This window comes from Cyanidioschyzon merolae, chromosome 14 (assembly GCF_000091205.1).
Source record: "Cyanidioschyzon merolae strain 10D DNA, chromosome 14, complete genome".
NCBI classification, from domain to species: domain Eukaryota; phylum Rhodophyta; class Bangiophyceae; order Cyanidiales; family Cyanidiaceae; genus Cyanidioschyzon; species Cyanidioschyzon merolae.
The window spans coordinates 211,170-233,176 of NC_010140.1; the positions used below are offsets into that span (position 1 = coordinate 211,170).

General features: G+C 55.6%; 6 protein-coding genes across 6 annotated transcripts, besides 1 other annotated feature; 3 read left to right on the forward strand and 3 right to left on the reverse strand.

Annotated features, from left to right (window-relative positions):
• Window positions 1-358: 358 nt before the first annotated feature.
• Window positions 359-1,342, forward strand: CYME_CMN084C (ADP/ATP translocase; the record flags this gene model as incomplete). Its single annotated transcript, XM_005537187.1, has 1 exon — window positions 359-1,342. One exon carries the CDS (start codon window positions 359-361, stop codon window positions 1,340-1,342), a length of 984 nt encoding a protein of 327 aa, XP_005537244.1.
• A 1,391-nt stretch (window positions 1,343-2,733) lies between these two features.
• On the reverse strand, window positions 2,734-5,415 carry CYME_CMN085C (fructose-6-phosphate 2-kinase/fructose-2,6-bisphosphatase; the record flags this gene model as incomplete). Its single annotated transcript, XM_005537188.1, has 1 exon — window positions 2,734-5,415. One exon carries the CDS (start codon window positions 5,413-5,415, stop codon window positions 2,734-2,736), a length of 2,682 nt encoding a protein of 893 aa, XP_005537245.1.
• Window positions 5,416-6,465: 1,050 nt separating this feature from the next.
• CYME_CMN086C (hypothetical protein, conserved) lies at window positions 6,466-8,775 on the forward strand (the record flags this gene model as incomplete). Its single annotated transcript, XM_005537189.1, has 1 exon — window positions 6,466-8,775. One exon carries the CDS (start codon window positions 6,466-6,468, stop codon window positions 8,773-8,775), a length of 2,310 nt encoding a protein of 769 aa, XP_005537246.1.
• A 2,393-nt stretch (window positions 8,776-11,168) lies between these two features.
• On the reverse strand, window positions 11,169-12,086 carry CYME_CMN087C (hypothetical protein; the record flags this gene model as incomplete). Its single annotated transcript, XM_005537190.1, has 1 exon — window positions 11,169-12,086. The coding sequence occupies one exon, from the start codon at window positions 12,084-12,086 to the stop codon at window positions 11,169-11,171; it is 918 nt and encodes a 305-aa protein (XP_005537247.1).
• A 214-nt stretch (window positions 12,087-12,300) lies between these two features.
• CYME_CMN088C (hypothetical protein, conserved) lies at window positions 12,301-14,043 on the forward strand (the record flags this gene model as incomplete). The annotated part of the gene is made up of 1 exon (XM_005537191.1): window positions 12,301-14,043. One exon carries the CDS (start codon window positions 12,301-12,303, stop codon window positions 14,041-14,043), a length of 1,743 nt encoding a protein of 580 aa, XP_005537248.1.
• Window positions 14,044-17,051: 3,008 nt separating this feature from the next.
• Window positions 17,052-20,939, reverse strand: CYME_CMN090C (similar to syntaxin binding protein; the record flags this gene model as incomplete). The annotated part of the gene is made up of 1 exon (XM_005537192.1): window positions 17,052-20,939. One exon carries the CDS (start codon window positions 20,937-20,939, stop codon window positions 17,052-17,054), a length of 3,888 nt encoding a protein of 1,295 aa, XP_005537249.1.
• Window positions 17,511-19,231: a sequence feature (possible transcribed region).
• Window positions 20,940-22,007: the final 1,068 nt, after the last annotated feature.

Here is a 22,007-nt window from a genome sequence, read left to right on the forward strand (position 1 = left end):
CCCGTTCGATCGCAGCGCAGCGGCCCCAGCGTCCTTCCGTTGGCGTGATGCGCATGATCCGCCGCTGGCTGCCGCCGCGGCACGCACGCAAGCACACACACCGACACCAGTGTCTCTATACTTCAATACATGTCCATATGTTAATGTGTCATTATATTTCTATTTCTGTCCATCTACGCGAAGCACCGCGCACAGGCACAGCGCGTCGCCGTCGTCGCCGCCGTCGCGATCGACGCGCCAACGCCACAAAGCAGCCCGTGCGGCACACATCGCGTACAACGCATCCGTTCGTACCGACAAGCTGCGAGTTTGTGCAGTACTGTGTTTTGTTGCAGGTTAGCTACGCTCGCGATCGTCCATGTCGGAGGCAACAAAACAGCAGGCTGCGGTAAGCACGGAGCAGGTGCAGAAGGCGAAGCAGAAGGCGAAAACCTCCGTGACATCTTTCTTGAAGGACTTGGCTGCGGGTGGTGTTGCGGGAGCGATCAGCAAAACGGCGGTGGCACCGATCGAGCGTGTGAAGCTGCTGTTGCAGATTTCGTTGAGCAACCCGCAAATAAAGCCAGAGGACCGTTATAATGGAATTTTCGATACTTTCCGGCGTGTCGTGCGAGAGCAGGGCTTTTGGTCGCTATGGCGTGGGAACATGGCGAACGTACTGCGCTACTTCCCGACACAGGCGTTGAACTTTGCTTTCAAGGACACGTACAAGCAAATGTTCTTGGCCGGCGTAGATAAGGACAAACAGTTCTGGCGTTTCTTTATGGGTAACCTGGCTAGTGGCGGAGCTGCTGGCGCCACCTCGCTTCTCGTTGTGTACCCGCTGGACTTTGCGCGAACGCGCCTGGCTGCTGACGTCGGCAAGGGGAAGGATCGAGCATTCACCGGCCTTGGTGACTGCATCATGAAGATCTACCGGAGCGATGGCCTTCGGGGACTCTATCAAGGATTCGGCGTAAGTATTCAAGGCATTATTGTGTACCGGGCGGCATTCTTTGGCTTCTTCGACACTGCCAAGGCCTTGCTGCTGAAGGATCCACGCAACGCGCCTGTGTGGCAGTCCTGGCTCATTGCGCAGACCGTCACCACCGTGGCCGGTATTATCAGTTATCCCTTCGACACTGTTCGCCGTCGGATGATGATGCAGAGCGGTCGCGTAGGCCAGCGCGAATACACCGGCACGCTGGACTGCTGGGCGAAGATCATCAAGAATGAAGGCACTAGCGCCCTCTTCCGAGGTGCATTCTCGAATGTTATCCGAGGCACGGGCGGCGCCTTTGTTCTGGTGCTCTACGATGAGTTCAAGAAAATCATCAACCCAACAGCTGTGATGTACAAGTAAGCAAGCTCTGACGTCAAGGGTGGATGCACCAAAGGCCAGATGTTTCCGCCTTCGTAACTGCTGCGATGCAAGCGGCGTAACGCCGGCGCTTGAAAGCGCAGCTAGACGGGGTGGCATATGCGAGATGAACTGTCCTGGTTGTAAACGTAAATTTGGTTTAAATTCAAACCTAGGAATCGCCGACGTTGCCTTCGAGCGCTTTTCATTGCGAGCACCGCATTGCGTCCGGAAGAGGTACTCCGTACCACACGCTTTCTCTGAGAACGCAATCCGTGGTGCATCATACCAGCAGACTAGCCACACCAAACTTTGGCAAGTTTGGAAAAGCGATCTCTAGCCGTTAGACCTGGTTGCCTGTCCGCAACAGGTTCTTGTGCGCCAGCTGCACCATACCTGTTGTCTTTGGGCAAGCGCTTGACGCTCCCGCGACGCTGCTGGCACTTGAGCGGAAAACCATAGCGTACACAAGGGCGTTTTATCAGGTCAGCGCAGTGCATCGCAACTACTATCCGGCGCAGGGCAGGCTCCCAGAAATCCTCGTGAAGCATGAACGCCTCCGAGTAGACTATTGGTTCCGGAGGACAGGCTCACGTCCCTAGAACGGTGCTTGGGTTTCTGTTGCGTGAACTTGAAATGTCGCTGATGACTTTGTGTGATAACAGCGCGCAGAAGCAGGTACCAGATGCATAACCTCATGCATAGAGTCGTTTTGCGCTGGAGTTCATCCATCATTCAAGCAGCAGCAGCAGCAGCAGCTGCTGCTGCTCTTCTGGCTAGCCCCAGGCAACAGCGCTTGCGTACGACTCCGCGTAGGAAACGTTCTCTTCAGTTTGATTTGGCTTACAGCACCTGAGACACCTGCCATTGCGCCATAAATGTGTCGAAGCGCCGTCTCAGCCCCTGTTCTCCAAAGATTTCTACCTGGTGCAGCACTCGACTGAACCACAGACGGCGTCAGCACGCCTGCGGAAAAGCTGTCTGATCTTCCTTCGGTGCCTCGCACACCCGCTCTTCATCCAATACCGATCCAGACTCGCCAACCGTCGCTAGTTGTAGTCGAACAGCACCGAAAGATGGAAAAACACGGCATGAAGCGCACAAGTCAATGACTCCGTTCATGTGTGCTGTCTGGCGACAGGCTAGCATCGACGTGCTGCTCCCGGAACCTCTGGATGCTGCACTGGACATCGGGTTTCGAATCCATCGCTCCCGCAATCCGATACGCATCCTTTCCAAAGCATAAGAGCACGACGCCTTGCCAGGATGCTGTTCAGCATTGCCCAAAAGCAAAGACAACTGACCCAGCATTACCTTTGCATATCACCAACGAATACGCCTCATATCATCGAACGAGACACGCTCGATGACCGCACCATATCCGTACGATACAGTCAGGGAATCGTCTCGATATCATCGAACCAGACGCGCTCGATTACCGCACAGTTCGGAGCGGCTTCCGCTGCATCACGGTGGTCTCTGGGGTGGCCCTCCGAGTCGCTCGGTTCAGGTGTTCGCGCTCGATCGATCGGGACCTCGTCAGTCAGCAGCTTATAGCGTCGCTCGTCGCAGCCGTATGGACGTGTTCGCAGACAAATCAGGGTGTGCAGGGGAATATCGACGTACGGCACCTGCTCCTGCTTGAGGCCCTTGAAGAAAGCATAGATACTCCGAATAATCGCATTGTGAGCAACAATAAGAAGAGGTTTGGTTTGACGTTCAATTTCCAGAATTATCGGTTCGACTCGATGGATCACATCAAGATACGATTCTCCGCTGGGATACCGATAGCGGAGCTTGTCGGCCTTGCGCGCCTCCCAGACATCGGGAAGCTCGCGTTTGATCTGCTCATAGGTCATGCCTTCGCAGATACCCGCGTTGATTTCGTTCAGCGAGCGCCAGCAGATGCAGATATCGGTGGGAATGTGACGCACTGTGAGCCAAGTGCGTCGCAACTGAGAGCACCAGACCGTGGGCAGCGGTCTGCCTTGGAACTCTCGTTGGAGGAATTCACTGAGTCGCTTGGCGTACGCTTCACCACGACGCGTGATCGGTGGATCACCGCCAAGTTGTCCGGTGACATTCCACTCGCTCTCTCCGTGTCGGGAGAGGTAGATCAGACGCGGAACGATATGCACGCTGGTGAGGTAGGAGACAATTTTGCTCTGGAGGTGACCTTTGAGATTATACAATACAAACTTCTTGCCGCCGTCAATGATTTTGACGTAGCTGCACCCCTCGTCCTCGGTGATCGTCTCATTGGCGCGTTCGTAGTTTCTCAGACGATTCTTAAAGTCGCGGACCGCGTAGTCAGCATCTCGGTCGCGATAATCCGGTGAATTCAGTTTCGTAGCGAGAATATTCTGTTCTACAATGCGTTCATCGTTCACAATGGACTCAAGAAAGAGGACTCGGATACCCAGATTTTCGAGGTACTCCCGGACAAAACGTCGGCGCATTTTGGTACTGTTGGTGGCGTCGTAGATGCCCACTTGGCCGTTCTCACCGAAAAGCCACTGGTTCATCTCATGGAGTGTACGGCGGGCAAACTCCCAGCGCAAGCGCATGCCCTCATCGTTTTCGGGCGAGAAGAAAGATGCATCGCAATCGCTGCTCTTCATGAGGCGGCGTCGCATGACGCCCACGTTAAAGATCGCTGTACGGTGACCGAGCCAGTTCAGATACCTCGCAACCTGTTGGGCGATATGGGACTTGCCCCTGGCAGGTAGCCCTGCCATCACAATCACCAGTTTGCGAACCATGTACTTTGTTTGGCCGGCTGGTTGCGCCATTTCTGGAAGGTCGAGTGCGCTGGAAACGCGCTTTGCCTGAGACTCGATGCGACGAAGAGTCGAAGACGCTGCTAGGACCTCGTCGCCTGTTCCGGAGTGCATCGATCCAGCGGCGGCCTGCGCTTCCACCAAGGTACACTGCTCTTGCTCTTGGTGTTCGTGGTGCTGTTGCTCTCGTTCAGGTACGTGGCGAGAATCGGGCGGTAGCGCACGGGATGTAGCCAGGTGCTGTGGCGGTTCACACGAGGCACCTGGGTCAATGTCCGCGAGACGATTCCCGGTGCCGGTGCCCTCGCCCTCGCCGCTATACGCAAGTGTTCGATGGTATTGCGGTCGAGCCGCACGGTGCCGGTCAATGAAGGCATCTTGGATACCGCCGTAGGCCTCAGAGGAGTTGTCGGCGTCGAAGTCTACAGCCAATGGGAATGATTCCTCAGCGAGCACCGGCGTTCGCTCGGTTTCCACCCGTCCACCGCCTGCAAGCAATGACGAATCTGCGCTCACAGCGTCTTCCTCGCGCTCGTTAGAAAAGCTTCTGGGACTCGGAGCAGCAGCGAGCGGTGCCAAAGACGGCGACTCTGAGCCGACGTTCCAGCGCGAGCGCCAACCCGCTGCACTCGTGTCATATTGAGACGTTGGAAAAGCACCAGATGCTTCAGCAGTTTGGTCTCCAGTTCCGCTGCCTGAGGGATTTGTTTGCTGCGCAGGCGAGAGCGGTGTCCAATGCGTGGCGGGTGCACCCTCGGCAGCTGGGGGCTCTGCTTTCTTGGCCGGCTCCGAAGCCACGGTGTTTCGCTCGACGTGTGTCTCAGGGACAACACCTGGTGGAGACGGTTCCGAGGCCACCCTTTGCAAGTCTAACTGTTCTAAACAAGAACTTGCGGACGCTACGGCCCCCTGCTCTGGCGCTGTGGCAAGCGTACCGCTGAACGAGCGAGCGTTCCCGGCAGCAGCGTCCGTCGACGCTTCCGTTAGCGTTCGTTCCTCCCCAGTATGTTTTTGGCGTCTGGATAATTCACTCTGGATCTCAGCAACGAAAGCAAGCGAGTCATTATAGGAGACTATGCGTTTCATGATAGCCCCAGCGGGGAAGCGCGAGACCCGCAACCTCTGTTCCAGCCGTGCGCTACTCCCATAAAAACGCTGCCTTGTTTGACTGATGCGCAGGCCAGACAACGTCATGCGAAGCGCTCGCCTGACTGCGCTACTCGAAGGGTCGCTCCCCCGAACTATTTCATACCTGCTTCTGACAGAAAGACTGCTTGAGAAGTGGTGAGGTGTCATGAAACTTGGAGCGGAGCGGTGGTTTCATCCCTGGATGCCGTCAGCATTCGCGCCTGTGGAAGGGGTCAGGTTCGCTGCATGATCGACCTCACACCATAAAATACGGTTGCCTTTGCAGCCTTTCCAAGCCTGGACCAAGCCAGCGTCCTGCGCATTTGGAAAGAAGGTCTTCAGATCGAGCCGGTGTCAGAAACGGCTCGGAAATACTGCGCTGTCTCCGTTCGGGAACTGTGAATAAGCATGCGGCGCGCTGCAGCAAGTATCAGCACAGCGCGTAGCATTGCATGAGGTCTCTTGTTAGGATCGACCAAGCTTCCATGCCCAAAAGGAAAAAAAGCTAGTCTGGAGCTTTTGACATGCACATGCATTCGCAGAGGAACGGAAAGAAGGCCGCCTTTCGCCAGACTGGCGCCACCAAGTGCCCCGAGCTGCAGCATCTCGTTTGATGCATCCTTGCCGGAGTGCACGTGAAGAGACCGAACACAGAGAGCGCTGGAATATCGAGCACCAGTACGGTTCAGTGAGCGTCGTAGCAGGTACTCACGCCGGGCTCGGTATCCGGATCATCATATCGACATAGCGTGATCCCCAGAGACGAGTCGGGGTCGCACTTCGTGCAGTTCAGAGCATGCGTAATAACGTGGTGGCTGCTTCTCTAGACGTCGATTACCCTAGTGTACTCGGGGTCTCTGGTGCGATTCCATCATCCGAGAACAATCCAGAGACCCAGCCTCTGTGCGCCTTCATACCGGAAATGTTGCCCCTTTGTAGGGCGGGACTGCGCTTTGCTGCATTGCAGCCTCAGCGGCAGGCGTTTGCGATAAACCTGGTATCTGTAGCAGGGTTGCTGGCGCCTTCACGCCTTGATTCTATAGGGGAAAGCACGCTAGGTTGTTGGCGTTGTGGTTTCGGTATTCGTGTTCGGCGCACGAAGCGGCTGCCAAGGAAACGGGTTTCAGGTCGCAGTTGACGTCAGCGTTGGCGTGCTCGCGACTAGTCCCGCGAAACGCACAGGGAAGAGAACGCTGTGTTTCTCGTTTTTCCCGGGATATGGCTTTATCTTTCTGGATAGTCACGGTTTGGTTGCTCCTTTTTCTGTCGATAATTGAAAGTGCATGCGGATCGATCCTCGAGGAGACGCTTCTGTTTGGAAACGCTGCCGCACAGGAAGGGCGCAGGTGTTGCTGGCTGCTTCGCGACGGCGCCCTAACAGTAACGCCACATCGCGAGGAACACGCTGCGCAAGCAGAGCTGCGGATTTATGGGACGCTTTCGAGACTTGTATCTAATAAGCAGAAACCCCTGGCACCTGAGGAGGTCGAGTTTATCTTTTATCCTTCGACCCAGCGCGAGTATGTAGGGTATCACGCGCCGAACGGAGGCTCGACCGTTCAGTACTGTTGTCCGCTGGAGGCAGACGCAGAATTGGATGCCTCGACTCCACCAGGGTGTAATGCAGCTACCGGAGGACACGTGTTGGTGGCCACGGCAGTCGCAACACCGCTCACATTACCGCAACGCAAGATGCGGACAGACTGGCACCGGGGAGCGCTCCTGCGCGCACGTGCACGACATGGCGCACCTGCTGGGCCCTCTGAAGCGCAAACGAATCGAAAGCAACATCGAGAAAACGTTCCCCAAGGCAAACAAAGCATCGATCGGGGTCGGCCGTGCATCTGCGGGGCACAGCAACGTATGGAATGGTTACGGGACGAGGCTAGCGATCCGATGCAGCAGCGAGCGCTTCATGATGCAGTGCAACTGAACGCTCAGGAGCAAGGGCAGGAGCATGAGGAGCTAATGAAGCCCCGGATGCCATTGGATTTGAGCGCTGTTGTTGGACAGCGAGCAGTGGAGCGCATCGCAGGTGTTTGGCATCGACTCCGATACCGATCAGCGGCACAGGAGACACTGGAATGCGTCGAACGGGGGCTCGCCACAGTTCGTGTCTCGCGTGACGCAGCTTTGGCACTGGCGGTACCCATTTCCATGGAAAGAGGTAGTTCCGGGGTCGCGCTTGATACCGCCGAGGCAAAGCCAACAGTTCCAGCTGCCGCCCCAGGACGCCAGCAGCAGCAAACAGAGCGACAAGCGCATCATGATCAGAGAAACGGCGTTCAATTTGAATACTTGAGGCATACAGAGACTCGCGATGTACAGGCACACGAGCAGGCGCCCTTCAGAGTTATTCCTGTGTTGCAGCAGCGAAAGCAACTGAATCAGACAACCGCCACGCCCGTTTACCGCTATCGATTGACGCTGCCGCGGTCCAGTTCGCGCATGGATTTCGGAGTGCTCATTTTCCCGGTCCGAGAGAGCGGCATTCACGAGCTATTGGTGGCCTCGTGTACTGGTACGAATATCAGCATGCACCTCGTTGCCGAATGGCAGAGTGCACACGGCTACCTGGCAGCGGAGCTCTATCCGCTACTCCCATTCTACGGCTGGATGACAGTGCTTTATGTAGCAGCCGGGGCTGTGTGGATACTCGCCTGCTACGTCCAGCTAGGTCGTCTCTACACTGCTCAGCATGTGACCACGTTCCTGCTAGTTCTCGGCCTGTTCGAGTCTTTTCTTCATTTTCAGGCATATCACTGGGCGAATCAATCAGGCAAGCGTATCTGTTGTCCACCGGGTGGCCTCGTCATGATCGGAGATTTCGTTGCAACCGTCCGTAGCACCCTGACCCGCGTACTCGTGCTTGCAGCGAGCATGGGTTTGCTCCTGCTCTCTCCGAGACTGATGCCCCCGAAAGCACTGCTCCTGAAATGGTTCGCTCTCGTGTATACGTTGAGCGCTGGCTCCCTGGAAATGCTCGAAACGGTATCACAGGGTCGTCGATCTGGCTTGATGGTCGTCGTGCCGGTCTCAGTACTCGTGTCAATCCTCGAAACACTTTTCTATTTCTGGATGTTGTTCGCCCTGCGCCAGACCTGGATTGCCCTCCAGCGCCGCGATTTGTCTGAAAAACGTGGACGTTTTCGCATCTTTATCGTCATGCTTGTCGCCTATGCTTGTTCGGTTTTGGCGTACGTGGGATTCGCGTTTGCTTTTCTCTGGAAAGGGGCAAATGGTCGAGGAGGTATCACTGATGCAAATTGGCATCTTTTCTGGTTGGTTGGACCCTACCCCGGTCTCGGTACAGGGGCACTCGGTGATACCGCTTCCGTCATGATACTGGCTGCCATCATGTGGATCTGGTTCCCCACAAGCACCCGACACGAGGAGCTGCTCGGTACCGGAGGCACACCGACTACACCTAATCAGCTGATGACGCTTCCCGCGAAGTCGTCGGCTCTACGGAGAGCGTCTGGAGAGCGTCTCGAATCCCGTTTCGAGCTGGACGAAGAAAACGACTAGGACGCGGGAGACGACTGGCATCGATCACGATTGCGACGCTGCCGAAGCTGCTGCGGTTCATAGAGCGAGATCCCTGCGATTACGTAAACAGCGGTATACCGATGTATAGGCATAGCGCGCACCGGGAGCTTGTGTGTTCGCGATCCGCCTCAGGTTCATGAGGACCGACATTGATCCCCAGCTAGCTGCTGCGGTGCCTTGCCGAGCGTATCTTGTCGGAGCAGCAGGACGCTGATGTGCCTGGCTTCTGGATGTCAGTATCCGGCACTTGATCAGCAGATCCTTTATCAGACGAAGTGATTCTATATTATTGAAAAATCGACGAGCTGGAGCCCATGACATGAATCGAGACCGCATGCACAGTCCTGCCCGTTCGCTTTGAAGATATCGCTCGTCAGAGGTCGGAGCAGCTATCAAAGTATATGCATAAGACTATCTCCTCGTCAATAGGTTCCGTCGCTCACGTTGTTTAGGCTCAATGAAGCGAAAACGTTTCGCAACTATCGGGTGCAAGAATACCCACCCGCAGATGCCTCCCAGTCTTTTTTCGACGGGCCTCTTGGCATCGGCTTCAGTTTCTCCTTGAATACTTCGAGCTTCAGAGGCTACACTACAAAGACGGAACGCGTCAGCTCTGCGGGTCTGGTCGACAGCACTGCACATCGTCTGGTATTCATGGAGATGTTGAAGGATCGGTTTACGAACTCTTTGCGATTTGTTGCCGCTGGTGGAACTCACCGTTGCAAGGGTTGTGTAGAGCTCGCGCCTGCTGTGCTTCGACAGTCTCGTCTTCGTCCCGCTGGGCAAATACGTTTTCTCGACGATCTCCCCTCTTCTCCTTCTCCTTCTCCTTCTCCTTCGTCGCTTGCGCTTCTTCGCTCGATGGTCGGTGAGAAGAGGATTTTTCCGTTTCTCTTCCAGGCGGCTGGCGATGACGGCCCTCGTGTATCCCCGACTTTCATGTCCATTACTTTCACGTGGATTCCCTTATTTCTTCAAAATGAATGCATTTTTTATGCCGCTAGGTTGGGATGTTCCCGAAGAAGACCGGGGTTTGCGCAAGAAAGCTGACCTGTGCTCCCGATTTGTCGCTGTGTGCAGAACGCTTCTGCGATTCCTCCAGTGCAGCAATCATTACGTTGCATGATAAAAAACACTCCCTTGCTGAGGTTGAATCACGCACCGTACGGAGTAATGAAAAGCAACTCGACCCCGATATCATCGGCAAAAGCCCTAACGCAAAGGGAATGGTAACATGCAACATTGTCCATTGGAAGCACGTCGCCAGACGTCAGGGAGAGGTCACCCGTGAATCGACCAGGTCGGTGCTGTTGTGTGCGCCTTCTCTAGGAGCGAACGTGATTCTGCCACCCGGGCCCACTCCAGATAAATCCGATGAGGATATCATCGCTCTCTTCGAGCTTCAACAGACGTACAATGAGCGCCCTGCTCCGCGAATACCCATATACGCACCGCCCGTTTCACCCGAAGCAAGTCTCATCGACAGAAAAAACACACCAGCGTCACTCGGCTTCATATCGATAGCGACTCTCCATGAACGCTGTCGTTGCGATTTCAGTGGATGTTGGTCGTGCGTGAAGCTGGACTTTTCTGCGACGGTATCCCAGTGATTTCAGGACCACACGAACAAGCTGTTGAGAAACAGAGATGCCCGTGGCGGCCTCTATCGTCGCTTTTGCTTTCCGTAACGTAAACGAGGGGTCGTTTTCTACCATTTCCCGCAAGCGCGCTTTGAGAATATCGGTTTTAGGTGCAGAGCGCTTGTACTTCTTCCTTTCAGCGTTCCTCAACCATCTGAGTACCGTGGTATGACTAACTTGAAGGAGAGATGCAGTCTTCCTTGAACTTTTCAGTAAAGAATATATCCTCCAGGCAATTCTTCTACGATCTACAGGGTACATTCCATAGTGACTTTGTTCGCTTGCTACACACCCCAGCAGCCGTGAAACGAATCTGGGTTGAAATACGATAAACAACGTCATCATGAACGACGATGCGCGTTTTCATAGTGTACGAGCGATGCTTCGAAACACGGATACTTCGGATGTGCGGTGATTCTCGGCAACAATGACAACGCATGTGACGTTGTCAGAGCGCATGCTGTCGCAGACCTCAAAAAAGAACTTGATTCTGGTTAGAGCAAGCTCCACAACGGTGTTGCAGCAGAGCTTTTTCGTTCATATGCGCAACAGACACACATCGACACCAAGACAAGACTATGAAAAGCTATGAAACGAATGTACGAGAGGCGAGTTCGGAGGCATCAGCACCAGTCAATCCAGTCGTAACTGCGACAGCGATGCATGCATCCATGAGGAGGTCTTGCTCATCATTATCAACATTCCTGCTCAACATGGGCTTTCATAACGTCTTTACTCGACATGATGGAGCCAGTGCAATGTAAACGCACCAGATGCTGCATCGTCTTGTCTGTTCATGAACGCGTACAAAGCATCGTCGCCGGAAAGCGCCCAGAGGAACGCTGCCGCCCTGGTCGCTTCGTCTCGGAGTTTCTCCTCATTGGTTAGCCATTGCGAAAAGGTTTCCTCATCGCCAATCTCTATCCCACTCGAATACGTTGGTCGATAGAAGTGCGCAATGGTTTCCGCTCGATCCTGAAGCAGCGAAAACAGCTGACGCAGCGCTTCCAACGCCCGCTGATGCAGCGTCTCTGCGTAGACCCAGCGTCTTCGGGTACGTCGGAGGGCACCAACGCCAGGCTCCAAACGCTCTGCGCTCTCGCTCATTGTTGCTTGAATGCGTTTCACCAGGTGCGCGACTCGGATCCAAAGTCGATGTGGATGAAGCTGGTAGAGCGCACTCACGCCAGTCAAGCCGGCAGGCAGTGGCTCTGCTGCACCTAGAGCGGCAATCACCAGCGGACACTCGTCTATCTGTCGCATGACTGCGCCAACGAACTGTTTTAGTGGGGTTGCAAGAGGCGCCTCTAGTTGATCGCGGTACCTGCACGCGTGCTTCAGTCGGCGCCAACACGCAAAGAGCGCGAACCATTGGTTCCCATTTCGAACGAGCCCTTTAGCACCTTCCAATAGCTCTATGAAGCGAACGGCTGTACGCGCAGTCTCACGTTCAAGGCTCGTTGCCTCCATACAAAGTCGCTTACCCTCTGAAGCGGCTTCATCGCACGATGAGGACGCTGCGCAGACAAGCCACGCTCCCGAGTCTGCGTCGAAATAGTTGCGGTGCTCCCGCTGCCATCGGCTAAATGAGAGCACTGCTCTGGAAACTCGCTCCTCTAGCGTTTCCAAGGACGTCTCATCCTCGGACATAAACGTTTCCAGTGCCAGTTGTTGTCGGAGCGAAGGCTGGTGTTCGAAACACCACACTGGTGCGTTTCGGCATCGAGCAGCAGCGCGGGTGCTTCACAACGCCTCTGCCGCTGTTCCCAGTGCGCTCTGTGCGAGCACGTTTCCTACAAGCGACCTGGGGTTCGTCTGACGGAAGACCGGCAAAGCAGAGCGAGGTACGTTTCCAAGCGGAGGTATGCCTGTGGTGTCTGCGCAAGAGCGTGATGTCGTCGAGGCTAGTTCGCGTGAGGCGACGCATTCAGGGTACGTCTTGCGGGCCAGTGGAGAGCTTTCTTCGACCGCCGCTGAGTCGAGTTCCGCTCCGGAGGTACCTCGAACGCCTTCCGGAGCGGCTGGCTGCACCGCACTGCTTTCTGCTACCTTGACACCTACGGGGTCTCGAAGCAACGACTCGGGTAACGCGGAGACCTCGACAAGAAGCGCGCTGGGCACTGCAGTAGGTGTTGTTCGTGTTGCTGGCGCCCCTGCTCGTCCACCTTCTACGACTACGACTGTTACTGCTACTGCTGCTACTGCCGCTACTGCTGCTACTGCTGCTACTGCTGCTACTGCCGCTACTGCTGCTACTGCCGCTACTGCTGCTACTGCCGCTACTGCTGCTACTGCCGCTACTGCTGCTACTGCCGCTACTGCTGCTACTGCTGCTACTGCTGCTACTGCTGCGTCATCGCCTCAGCCGAGCACCTCAGGGTCTGGAGGAGCCCCTGTCACAGAACCGAGTCGCCCGCGCTCGCAGCGTCTCTCGTGGTTCACCATCGCTCGTCGACTCTTATCGCACGGAGGGAAGAAACTCGAACTCGCCAGTTTCTTGAATGCGCTGCTTTTCCTCGGCCTCTTGACCAACTTGCACCTGACATATGTGAATCGAGCGGGCTGTGCCCCGACCCTATTGGAGCAAATGGCTCAGTTCCACCCGGAAGCACGACACGATCCGGCTCTGCTCCTGCGCCGCTACGACCTCGTCCAAGTACAAGTAGTGCCGACGCCACTCCCGCTGCAACACTTTCACAACACCTGGTCTGGCCTGCAGCCACTGTGGGAGCGGTTGTTGCCTCGTCCGCAACGGTACCAGTTCGCTACAGAAAAGGGATTTTTGCTACTAAGTGAACAGGCCAGACGAAGCCACAACATCTCCGAGTTGCATCTGGAGCTGACGACGAAAGATACGTGCTATGGTGCGTCACCATTCATGCGCGGTATTCTCAAGTACATTGTCGGTAGTGAAACCGTCGTTCTGAACGCTTTTGCGTATCTGCTGCAGTATGGCCTCCGACACGGCCACAGTAGTGGTCAGCGGTCGCTCGGCACGGATGGGTACGTGCTCAACGTGCAGAGCGGTGATATCTATAACATCGGTCGGGTATTTATCGGGGAACTATACGCGCGCTCCGCTTACTTTACCGATGTCTTTCTGTTGAAAACGGGCGTGTTACTAACGTCAGCATATGTGATGTTCACCATAGGTGCACTGATCGCGTTTGCGTTACGGGAAGTGCAGTCAAGGATCATGAAGTTAGCACTGGAGATCCAGAATGCTCGGAATCGCACGCCATATGCCGGAGCGCTGTTTAGCAGTTCGATTCATGCGCTGGTGCTGGTTCCGATTATTACAGGTATCCTTTTCTTTCTTTTTGAATTCTTCGATAATCAGCTGCTTGCGTTTTGCGTGCTCGTTGTCGCATGGATTGCGGAGGTGACGGTCATGTTGGGCTGGCGGAGCGGCCTCTCGATCTACATCCTTCCGCGGGCGTTTGCAGCGTACTTGTTAGCATTTCATATTTACTTTTTCTCGTTTCCCCTGGGTTTTAGCTGGTTAGCGCTCTTCACCTGTGCCGCGTTCATGCAGCACACTGTTTTTCTGGTTTTCTCTCGGTTCGAGTCACCGCGGCTTCGCGCTGAGGCAACAACGCAGCGATGAAGAGCGCCCGGGACTAGGACGCAGCGCACTGCATGCTTGGCGATGCGCGGGTACCATGTATAACGTGCTGCGCTCCTTGAAAAGTGTTTCTTGATTCGATGGTTTTGTTTGCAGCTTCATCGGTGCGAATGGCTGCTTGGTTGGCTTGCGACGGGTAATGCACAGCGCTTGCGTGGTGTCTCAGGCAGCTTTACGCTTGGACAACTTGCAAGCATGCCAGAAACGCCAGCACTTGTACCACTTTGGTGCATGCGAGACCACCGTGTGACGGTGCGATTTTGCATTTCGCGTGAGTACGTGCTATAGAGGGCGCGGCGGATGTCTGGCGCTGGACCAGGAACGGGCATTGCTGACGACTCCATCACGCTTTCTGGCGAGCGTATGCAACAATCCTCCTTTCCGTGGTCAGGGTCGATGCCTATATGAGCAATTCGTATTGGTTGCATGGGTAGCGCGAGCGTTTCGTGCTACATGCGCTCGTCGTCCGCTGTGCAGCAGCAGGCAGACGCGTATCCTGGACAACAAATGCGCCGGCCAACCAGACGACGGGCAACGATTCGGTACGGTAAACGAAGCAACTTCAGTCATACCGAGTCCGGGTTGCTTGTGCGTGGGCAAAAGATGACTCTCGTTCCATTCGAGTTCAAACGAGCGTCGTGAATCGCCACTGCCGCAACATCGCTGATGAGTGAAGTACCCGCCGCGCCAGCGTCAGTCTCCGGGGAGGCGCACCAGATCGCGCCTCTTGCTCGGAGTTGGCTTTGGTGGATCTCCCGTGGGCGACAAGTCTGGAGAAATCGCCATCGATCCCGGTGTTGTTGTTATTGCTGTTGTTCTTGTCCCCGTTGCTGTCGTCGGAGGGGGTGCTTGCCGCACAGGCGCCGTACTGGCACCAGTGTGTGGCGTACGCGCACCGGCACGACGCTGGGCGTTCTCGGCGCCGTCCCGAGACGAACTTGGAGTCTCCTTCTTTCCAGGAGCGACGCCCTTCAACCTGAGCTCATAAGCCCGGACTTTGGCCGACACGTCACCGTCGCTTTCGTTCAAGTTCTGTCCATTATGTTTCTCGTGGAGTGCTGTGTAGTGAGCGATTTTCTCCCGAACCGTCCCGGACGAAGTATCGAGAGAATCATTGACGCTTTGTTCGATTGAAGAATTCGCACTCTTACTAACCGTCTCAAAAAACTCCTTCGCGGATCGTACGCTTAAGCTTGAGTTTAAAGTCTGTTGGGACATGGATAGAAGTTTTCAGAGTCTATTGTCAGGTGTGCAGGTTGCGGGAAAAACGAATTTGCTGCGATGCGTGTCTGCGGCCGCAGGCGACGTCACGGCGGGAAAAACGGCTGTTGTCGCTCACGTGCAATGACGATCATGATGATCATGATAATGATGATGGCTATGCCGTCCAGCAAATTCATTGGCATTGCAGCCTTCGGTTTTGAAAGCTTCTACATTCCTTTACTTGTCTGGGCGAATTCCAAGCAAGCATCTGCCTCAAACGGTACCATAAAGAGAAAGCATTTGGATACCTCGCTCTCTCTACGTGAGCTTTGGAGATTCAGCGGGGGCTATTGCATGTTTCCAGCACGCAGCAGCTACGTCATTCGTGTAGCGACTCGGACGCGTCGTGATCGGCGGTTCTATAATTGTACGTACTTACGCCGGTGTACAAAAACACATCTAGATGCATCGATCACTCAACGCAATCCGCATTGCACTGCCACGGTGATCGTAGATATCAACGTAAGTGCGCCTGCATACAAGCACATCTAGATGCATCGATCACTCAACGCAATCCGCATTGCACTGCCACGATGATCGTAGGTAGAAACGTTGGCTCCAAAGCGAAATCCCCTCGTGCTACGATGTTTGTTGGAATAGGATCGAACAGTTCAACGAAACGTTCCAGAATGCGTGGGCGCTTCCAGAGAGAAGGCTGTGGATCTCAGCGCTTCAAGCGGTGCGATCCCGTCGTGCGGTTTTGAAAATGATGCTATTTCCGGCAGCAGCGACTGGATCGATTCAGACGCTTGCTTGGCATCAAGCCGGTCTCGAACGGTCGCTGCACCTTCACCACCAGCACATCCAGCGTCACTGGGGTCATGCTGCGCAGACAGCACTGCCCTACAGAGCCTTGACGAGTATCCGCTGACAGAACGGCGCCCTATCGAGCCAACGCATACCGCAACGGATGATTCGGGAGAGGCGCTGGCTGATGCAGTATGGCGAGAAAGTAGCGTTTTGTCCAAATGTTCTGTACCATGCGCAGATCAGACGCTTCGGATGGACGAATGTATCTGGTTCGTCAACGGACGATCAAACTCGAACGGCGACAGCACGACGTGATTTGCCGACAATTGCTGCATTTTTGAAATGAAAGCCGCTCGTCGGAGCGACGCTGCACCGTTCCATATCGTTATGCGGGAGCGTCTCGTCGGCAGTTGGGAGCTTGTTGTCGTCGGCATATGCCGCTGAGCGCAGGCACGACGACCAAACTGCAAGTTCACGAAGCAGGGTGCGTCATGCCCGCCAACAGCGCCGTCAGGAGCCAAAAGCGTCGAGAAGCAGACGCTGCTTTCAGCTGCTCGCCGGAGATAGCGCTCACCTAGGCTCCACGTTCATGCAGCAGAACTCTCTTACAGCATGGGATACTGTACCGTTGCGACGGTAGCAATGCCAGTGAGTACGTTCGCGTTGCGTTTTCTGTGCTGAAACCAGGTGATTTGCACTGTTCGAAGCGCCCCGTCATCCCAGCATAGGCCAACTGGATGCTGGCACTGCAGATTTCTCCTGAACCGGGTCGACGGAACTTGGATGCAGCGCGCGGTCCACAAGCTGCAGCACGTTTACAGAAGAACAAGGCTCGCGTAGACAATCAACGAACGAGTGCGACCTGCTCACCCTGGGGTATGCTCGATACCGAGCATCGCATCAGCGTTTGTCCAGGGGTACCCCATACCGCCAGACACATCCGTATCGTGAACGCGATGACAAAGTCGCGTATGACCTCAAATGGACTCGGCGACTTTGGACTTGTGAACGAGGTCAGCCAAGTTGTCGAGGAAGAGACTCGGCGTCAGGAGATGCGTACCGCCTATGTAGACGTCGAGGTTCGGCATCTGCCGTGCGAACGTAGCCGCTATCCGACACTCTGTGCGCGTAAGGCCGCCAATAAAAAAGATCATCAGCACATCCTGGGATGGTGCACTCGACTGGGTGCTCACGGGGCGTGCTTCCACCAACGCACTCGTCGACGAAGCAGCGCAGTTGCGGCATGCATCATGTTCGCTCGAAGCCGAACGAATCTCCATAGCGGACTGAGAGACATGGGCGCCTGTCGGGAGCAGCGCATCCTGCTCAAGGACGCTACCTATCGACTGTAATGGGCTCGGCTGTCCGCTGCGTACTGGAGGCGTCCTCATTTGCAGTCCAGACGGGAGATATTCTTGGTACCGTTGCGTTCTGGTGTGTGTGGTTGAGGGCGCCGCTGTCGTCGACATGAAGGCACGGGCTGCCGTCGACGTGCTCGTCGAGGTAGCGTCTGCTCCTGGACTCGAGTCGATCGAAGGCGACACTGGGTTTTCAGATGTGTTTCCTGCGGCTGCACAGCGACCGAGAATCTCGAGCAACAGCGGTGCACCATCACGAGCTCGTCGCTGTCTTTTGATTGGTTCTGCACTGTGACGCTCTGCCCGCAGGCACTCGATAAAGGCACGAAGGCTGGCTCGACCGCGGTCGTCGATCTGGGCTTTGGCCATCCAGCGTACCAGCAGGTTCGCGTCTGCACCGCGGCACGCTACCCAGAGGAGGATAAGACGCAACTTGGCGGAGGGTTCAACGTTGGGCTGTTGGAGCAGGGCCTCAACTTGTTGCTGCTGCTCTGCGCGTCGTACTTTTTTGCCGCTCCGGGGATCCTTGCCTGTCACCAGAATCGCCTCGAGTTGTACGATACTCGCCATGTAGCGTGACTGGTACAAGGCGGTGCATTTTTCAAGCTGATCCAGGTGGAAGCTGAGTCGTTCGACCACTCGCTGATATTCGACTACAGACTTGTCACCGAGAGTCGCGTTGGCTGACCCCTCGTTTCGAGGTCTGGAGCGAGCACTGCCCAGCGCGAACTCGCGCTGACTCGACTGACTGGCGTGTCCAGTCTCTATGAGAAACCTGTCCAGTTCAACATGTGCACTCGATGCTGCCTCGTGGATATCGAGATAGCGCAAACGCAGCCACGTTGGATCGTCAGGCGTATTCAAAGTCAGCGGTATGCTCCCGATCGACGTTGTCTTGAACAAACTACGCTGCGGCTTGACCACAATACTCGTTGGATGACTATCGACCGGAACCGGGAACATGTCGTGCAAGAAGGCATCGTACGCGAGATCATGTCGCAGTGGTGTCAGCGGGTCCGTCGCTCGATCAATGAGCACGAGACGGACGCTGCGGCGACGATACCGGCTGCGAGAAGTACCAGTACCTGCTGCTCGCAGCTCGTCTGACGGTGCTTCTGTACAAGCGCTTGGTACAGAAGCCGTAACGTAGACGGCTTCAGCGGTAGACCGGGACGTTTCCGCGTTCATAGCCGCACGAAGCGCGTCCGCAATACCCATGGCGACGCTGCTGGCAATATGGGTGGTATGGATCTCAATCTTTGGCAGCTCAAGCCCGAGGATTTGCAATACCGAGGCGAGCTGATCACCCAGTTGCTTGCATGCCCGCTTCCATTGGGTACTCGAGTCGCCTTGCTCCGGCCTGTTACCGGATGGTCCGGTGTTCCGACCGTAGAACGTTCCAAAAAGCTCCGGCAGCTCGAAAGAGAACGCGTAGTCATCGATTGGGACTAGGTCGGCATGGAGCTCCCTAACTTGCAAACTGGCGTGCATCCCGCCTAGACTTGTTCGGACTACATCGAGCAACGGACTCGTTATCGACCGGATAGCCAAGAGCAATACGTCGAAACGGCGTTGGTGTCGAGTCGACGTTGGTGTTGGCGTCGATGATGAGGCTCGCGGTGAGAGCCCTGTGCACACCTGTGCGACCTGTGCGAGCGAGGTATCGTCCCCAGTAACCAGGAAGATGGTGTTCGTTCGCGACGGCAGGTTCTTCAGCTGTGCCGCTTCTTCGAGGGACTCAACGCCAGTGATCCCGTGGTCAGCAAGATCCGATAAACGGCAGACAGCGGCGAGGATATGTGTGCAACGTGCATCCAAAACGAGCGTTTCCCAGCAGCCGTGTCGCGGGCGGATACTCCCGAACGTGGCCCCAACGAAGCGCATACGCAGAGCCTCTCTCAGACTGGGAGTCGATCGTAGGGTCTGTGAGACGCCGGGCGTCTCTGGTGGACGCTTCGGACCAGTGCTACGCTGCGGTGGTATGGAGTGCTTGTCGGGGGCCGTGCCACCACCGCCACCGCCAACGGTGCCACAGGCACTGGAAAGCGCAGCGATGGACAGGGTTGTTCGCTTTTCGAGCTCTGTTTCTTCATCGTCTGCTCTCTGAAGCCTCCGTTTGGCATTGTTTCGCTGCCGCTGACGACGTCGGTAGACGTAGTAGAGCGCCCCGAGTACGGCTGCCAAACCAAGGACGACGCTGGCAACCACACCGCCGATGACACCAGCGTTGCTGCTGCTGCTAGAGGATGAAGATCCCTGCTGCTGCTGCTGCGAGGACGACGACGACGACGGTGCTGGTTCCGCTGTAGGAGCAACTTCTGCTACGTCTATCGTCCCGCTGGGGCAAGTCGCCAGTATGCCGGTATCGAACGTGAGTCTACCACCACACACATACGACTGCAAACGAGCGGATGCGAGCGCTGTACCGTTCGCGCTTGCGTACGGACTCGAGTCCGTAACGAGACTGTAGTAGGACGCGTAGACGGAGCCCGCTCGCACGCCCACAAGCCACGTCGTTTGGAAGCCGAGGCGAGTATCTAATGCCGACCGAATCACAACATCTATAGCACCAGCGTAATCGCTCAGGTTCATCGCTGGGAAATAGAGAGTATAGGCGAGACGAATGCCGTGCGTCTCGTTCACCGGGGTGATCCATGCGGGTGACGGTTCCACTGAGGGCACAGGATTGATGCTCTGCGGAGATGCAGCCGGTGTTGCCGCTGAAACCTGCACGGTACCGTCTACGGTCCAGTTCTGGAAAAGCAGTGGGCTATCGCCGGAGGCAAACAATCCTATGGTTCCGGAGAGCATTGCGTCTGTAGCTGTATCCACAAGGGTGCCCCATGGACTCCAACCGTTCAGACTCGCCTGGAATCCGCGTCCAATGGCGGTAAGTGTTAGGATGAAGGAGTCGCTGGCGTTCAGGCTCGGAACACTGGTGGCATTCGATGTCGCGAGCGTACGCCCCTGAAAGCCGGGTCGTAGTCTTTCCAGAGTCAGTGTCTGATTCGGACCCGTCCAAAGCAGCAGATAAAAATCGCTCACATCCCGTGCACGTGCAACGATACCCACAGTACTACTGTTGGCCGAAGCGTTAACAGCGGCTGTCACGGTGTAGTCGGTCCAGTGCGCTATAGCGGTGCTGTTAACAAACAGCGCAAGGGCACCTTCGAAATCTGTTGACTCCAGGATCGTCGTGTTCGATGTTGCGTTTCCACTGCCCGCAGGCCCAGGCTCGTATAGTAACGTTCCATCGCTGAGAAGCGACCAGCTCGTTTCAGCAGACGCAGACGAACCCTCGCTCAGCACAAGGTACGAGCGGAGGCTCTCGAACGGCAGACTGCATGGACACGCACTGAAATTGAACGAATCGAGAGAGAAAAGCTCTGATACTTGAACCGCCTGGCGCTCTAGATCAAGAATCAGCGCTCCAGCCAACTCAACGGATACAAGTGCAAGCAACAAACAAAAGAGAATAGCTACCCAGCCACGACACCAGCGTCGCATAGGAGGCCAATGTGCATGAGTTGCCAACAAGCCTCGTGTTGGTTGCCTCCTATGTGAGCGTTACCGCTGTCGCTCTCGTCACCAGGGTAACGAATGAGCCAGAAGGACGACACTTGGCATATGCGACTTGCGTCCACGCTAAACACCGTTACCTGAGCGACGACGCATCCAAAGCAACGGTGCTTTCCCCGAGGGATAGGTACGCTTTGCTCAGCAGCAGCGCGTAACGGACGCGTTCTAGGGGCGCGCGGCACAACGATCCGCATCGGGGCCATTTTCGCTCTGGAGGGCGCACCCCAGGCTCGACGTCGATTCTGTTCCACCTCTCCTAGTACCTCAGTGGTGTGTAGCAAGCGAACAAAGTCACTATGGAATGTACCCTGTAGATCGTAGAAGAATTGCCTGGAGGATATATTCTTTACTGAAAAGTTCAAGGAAGACTGCATCTCTCCTTCAGGTTAGTCATACCACGGTACTTAGATGGTTGAGGAACGCTGAAAGGAAGAAGTACAAGCGCTCTGCACCTAAAACCGATATTCTCAAAGCGCGCTTGCGGGAAATGGTAGAAAACGACCCCTCGTTTACGTTACGGAAAGCAAAAGCGACGATAGAGGCCGCCACGGGCATCTCTGTTTCTCAACAGCTTGTTCGTGTGGTCCTGAAATCACTGGGATACCGTCGCAGAAAAGTCCAGCTTCACGCACGACCAACATCCACTGAAATCGCAACGACAGCGTTCATGGAGAGTCGCTATCGATATGAAGCCGAGTGACGCTGGTGTGTTTTTTCTGTCGATGAGACTTGCTTCGGGTGAAACGGGCGGTGCGTATATGGGTATTCGCGGAGCAGGGCGCTCATTGTACGTCTGTTGAAGCTCGAAGAGAGCGATGATATCCTCATCGGATTTATCTGGAGTGGGCCCGGGTGGCAGAATCACGTTCGCTCCTAGAGAAGGCGCACACAACAGCACCGACCTGGTCGATTCACTGGTGACCTCTCCCTGACGTCTGGCGACGTGCTTCCAATGGACAATGTTGCATGTTACCATTCCCTTTGCGTTAGGGCTTT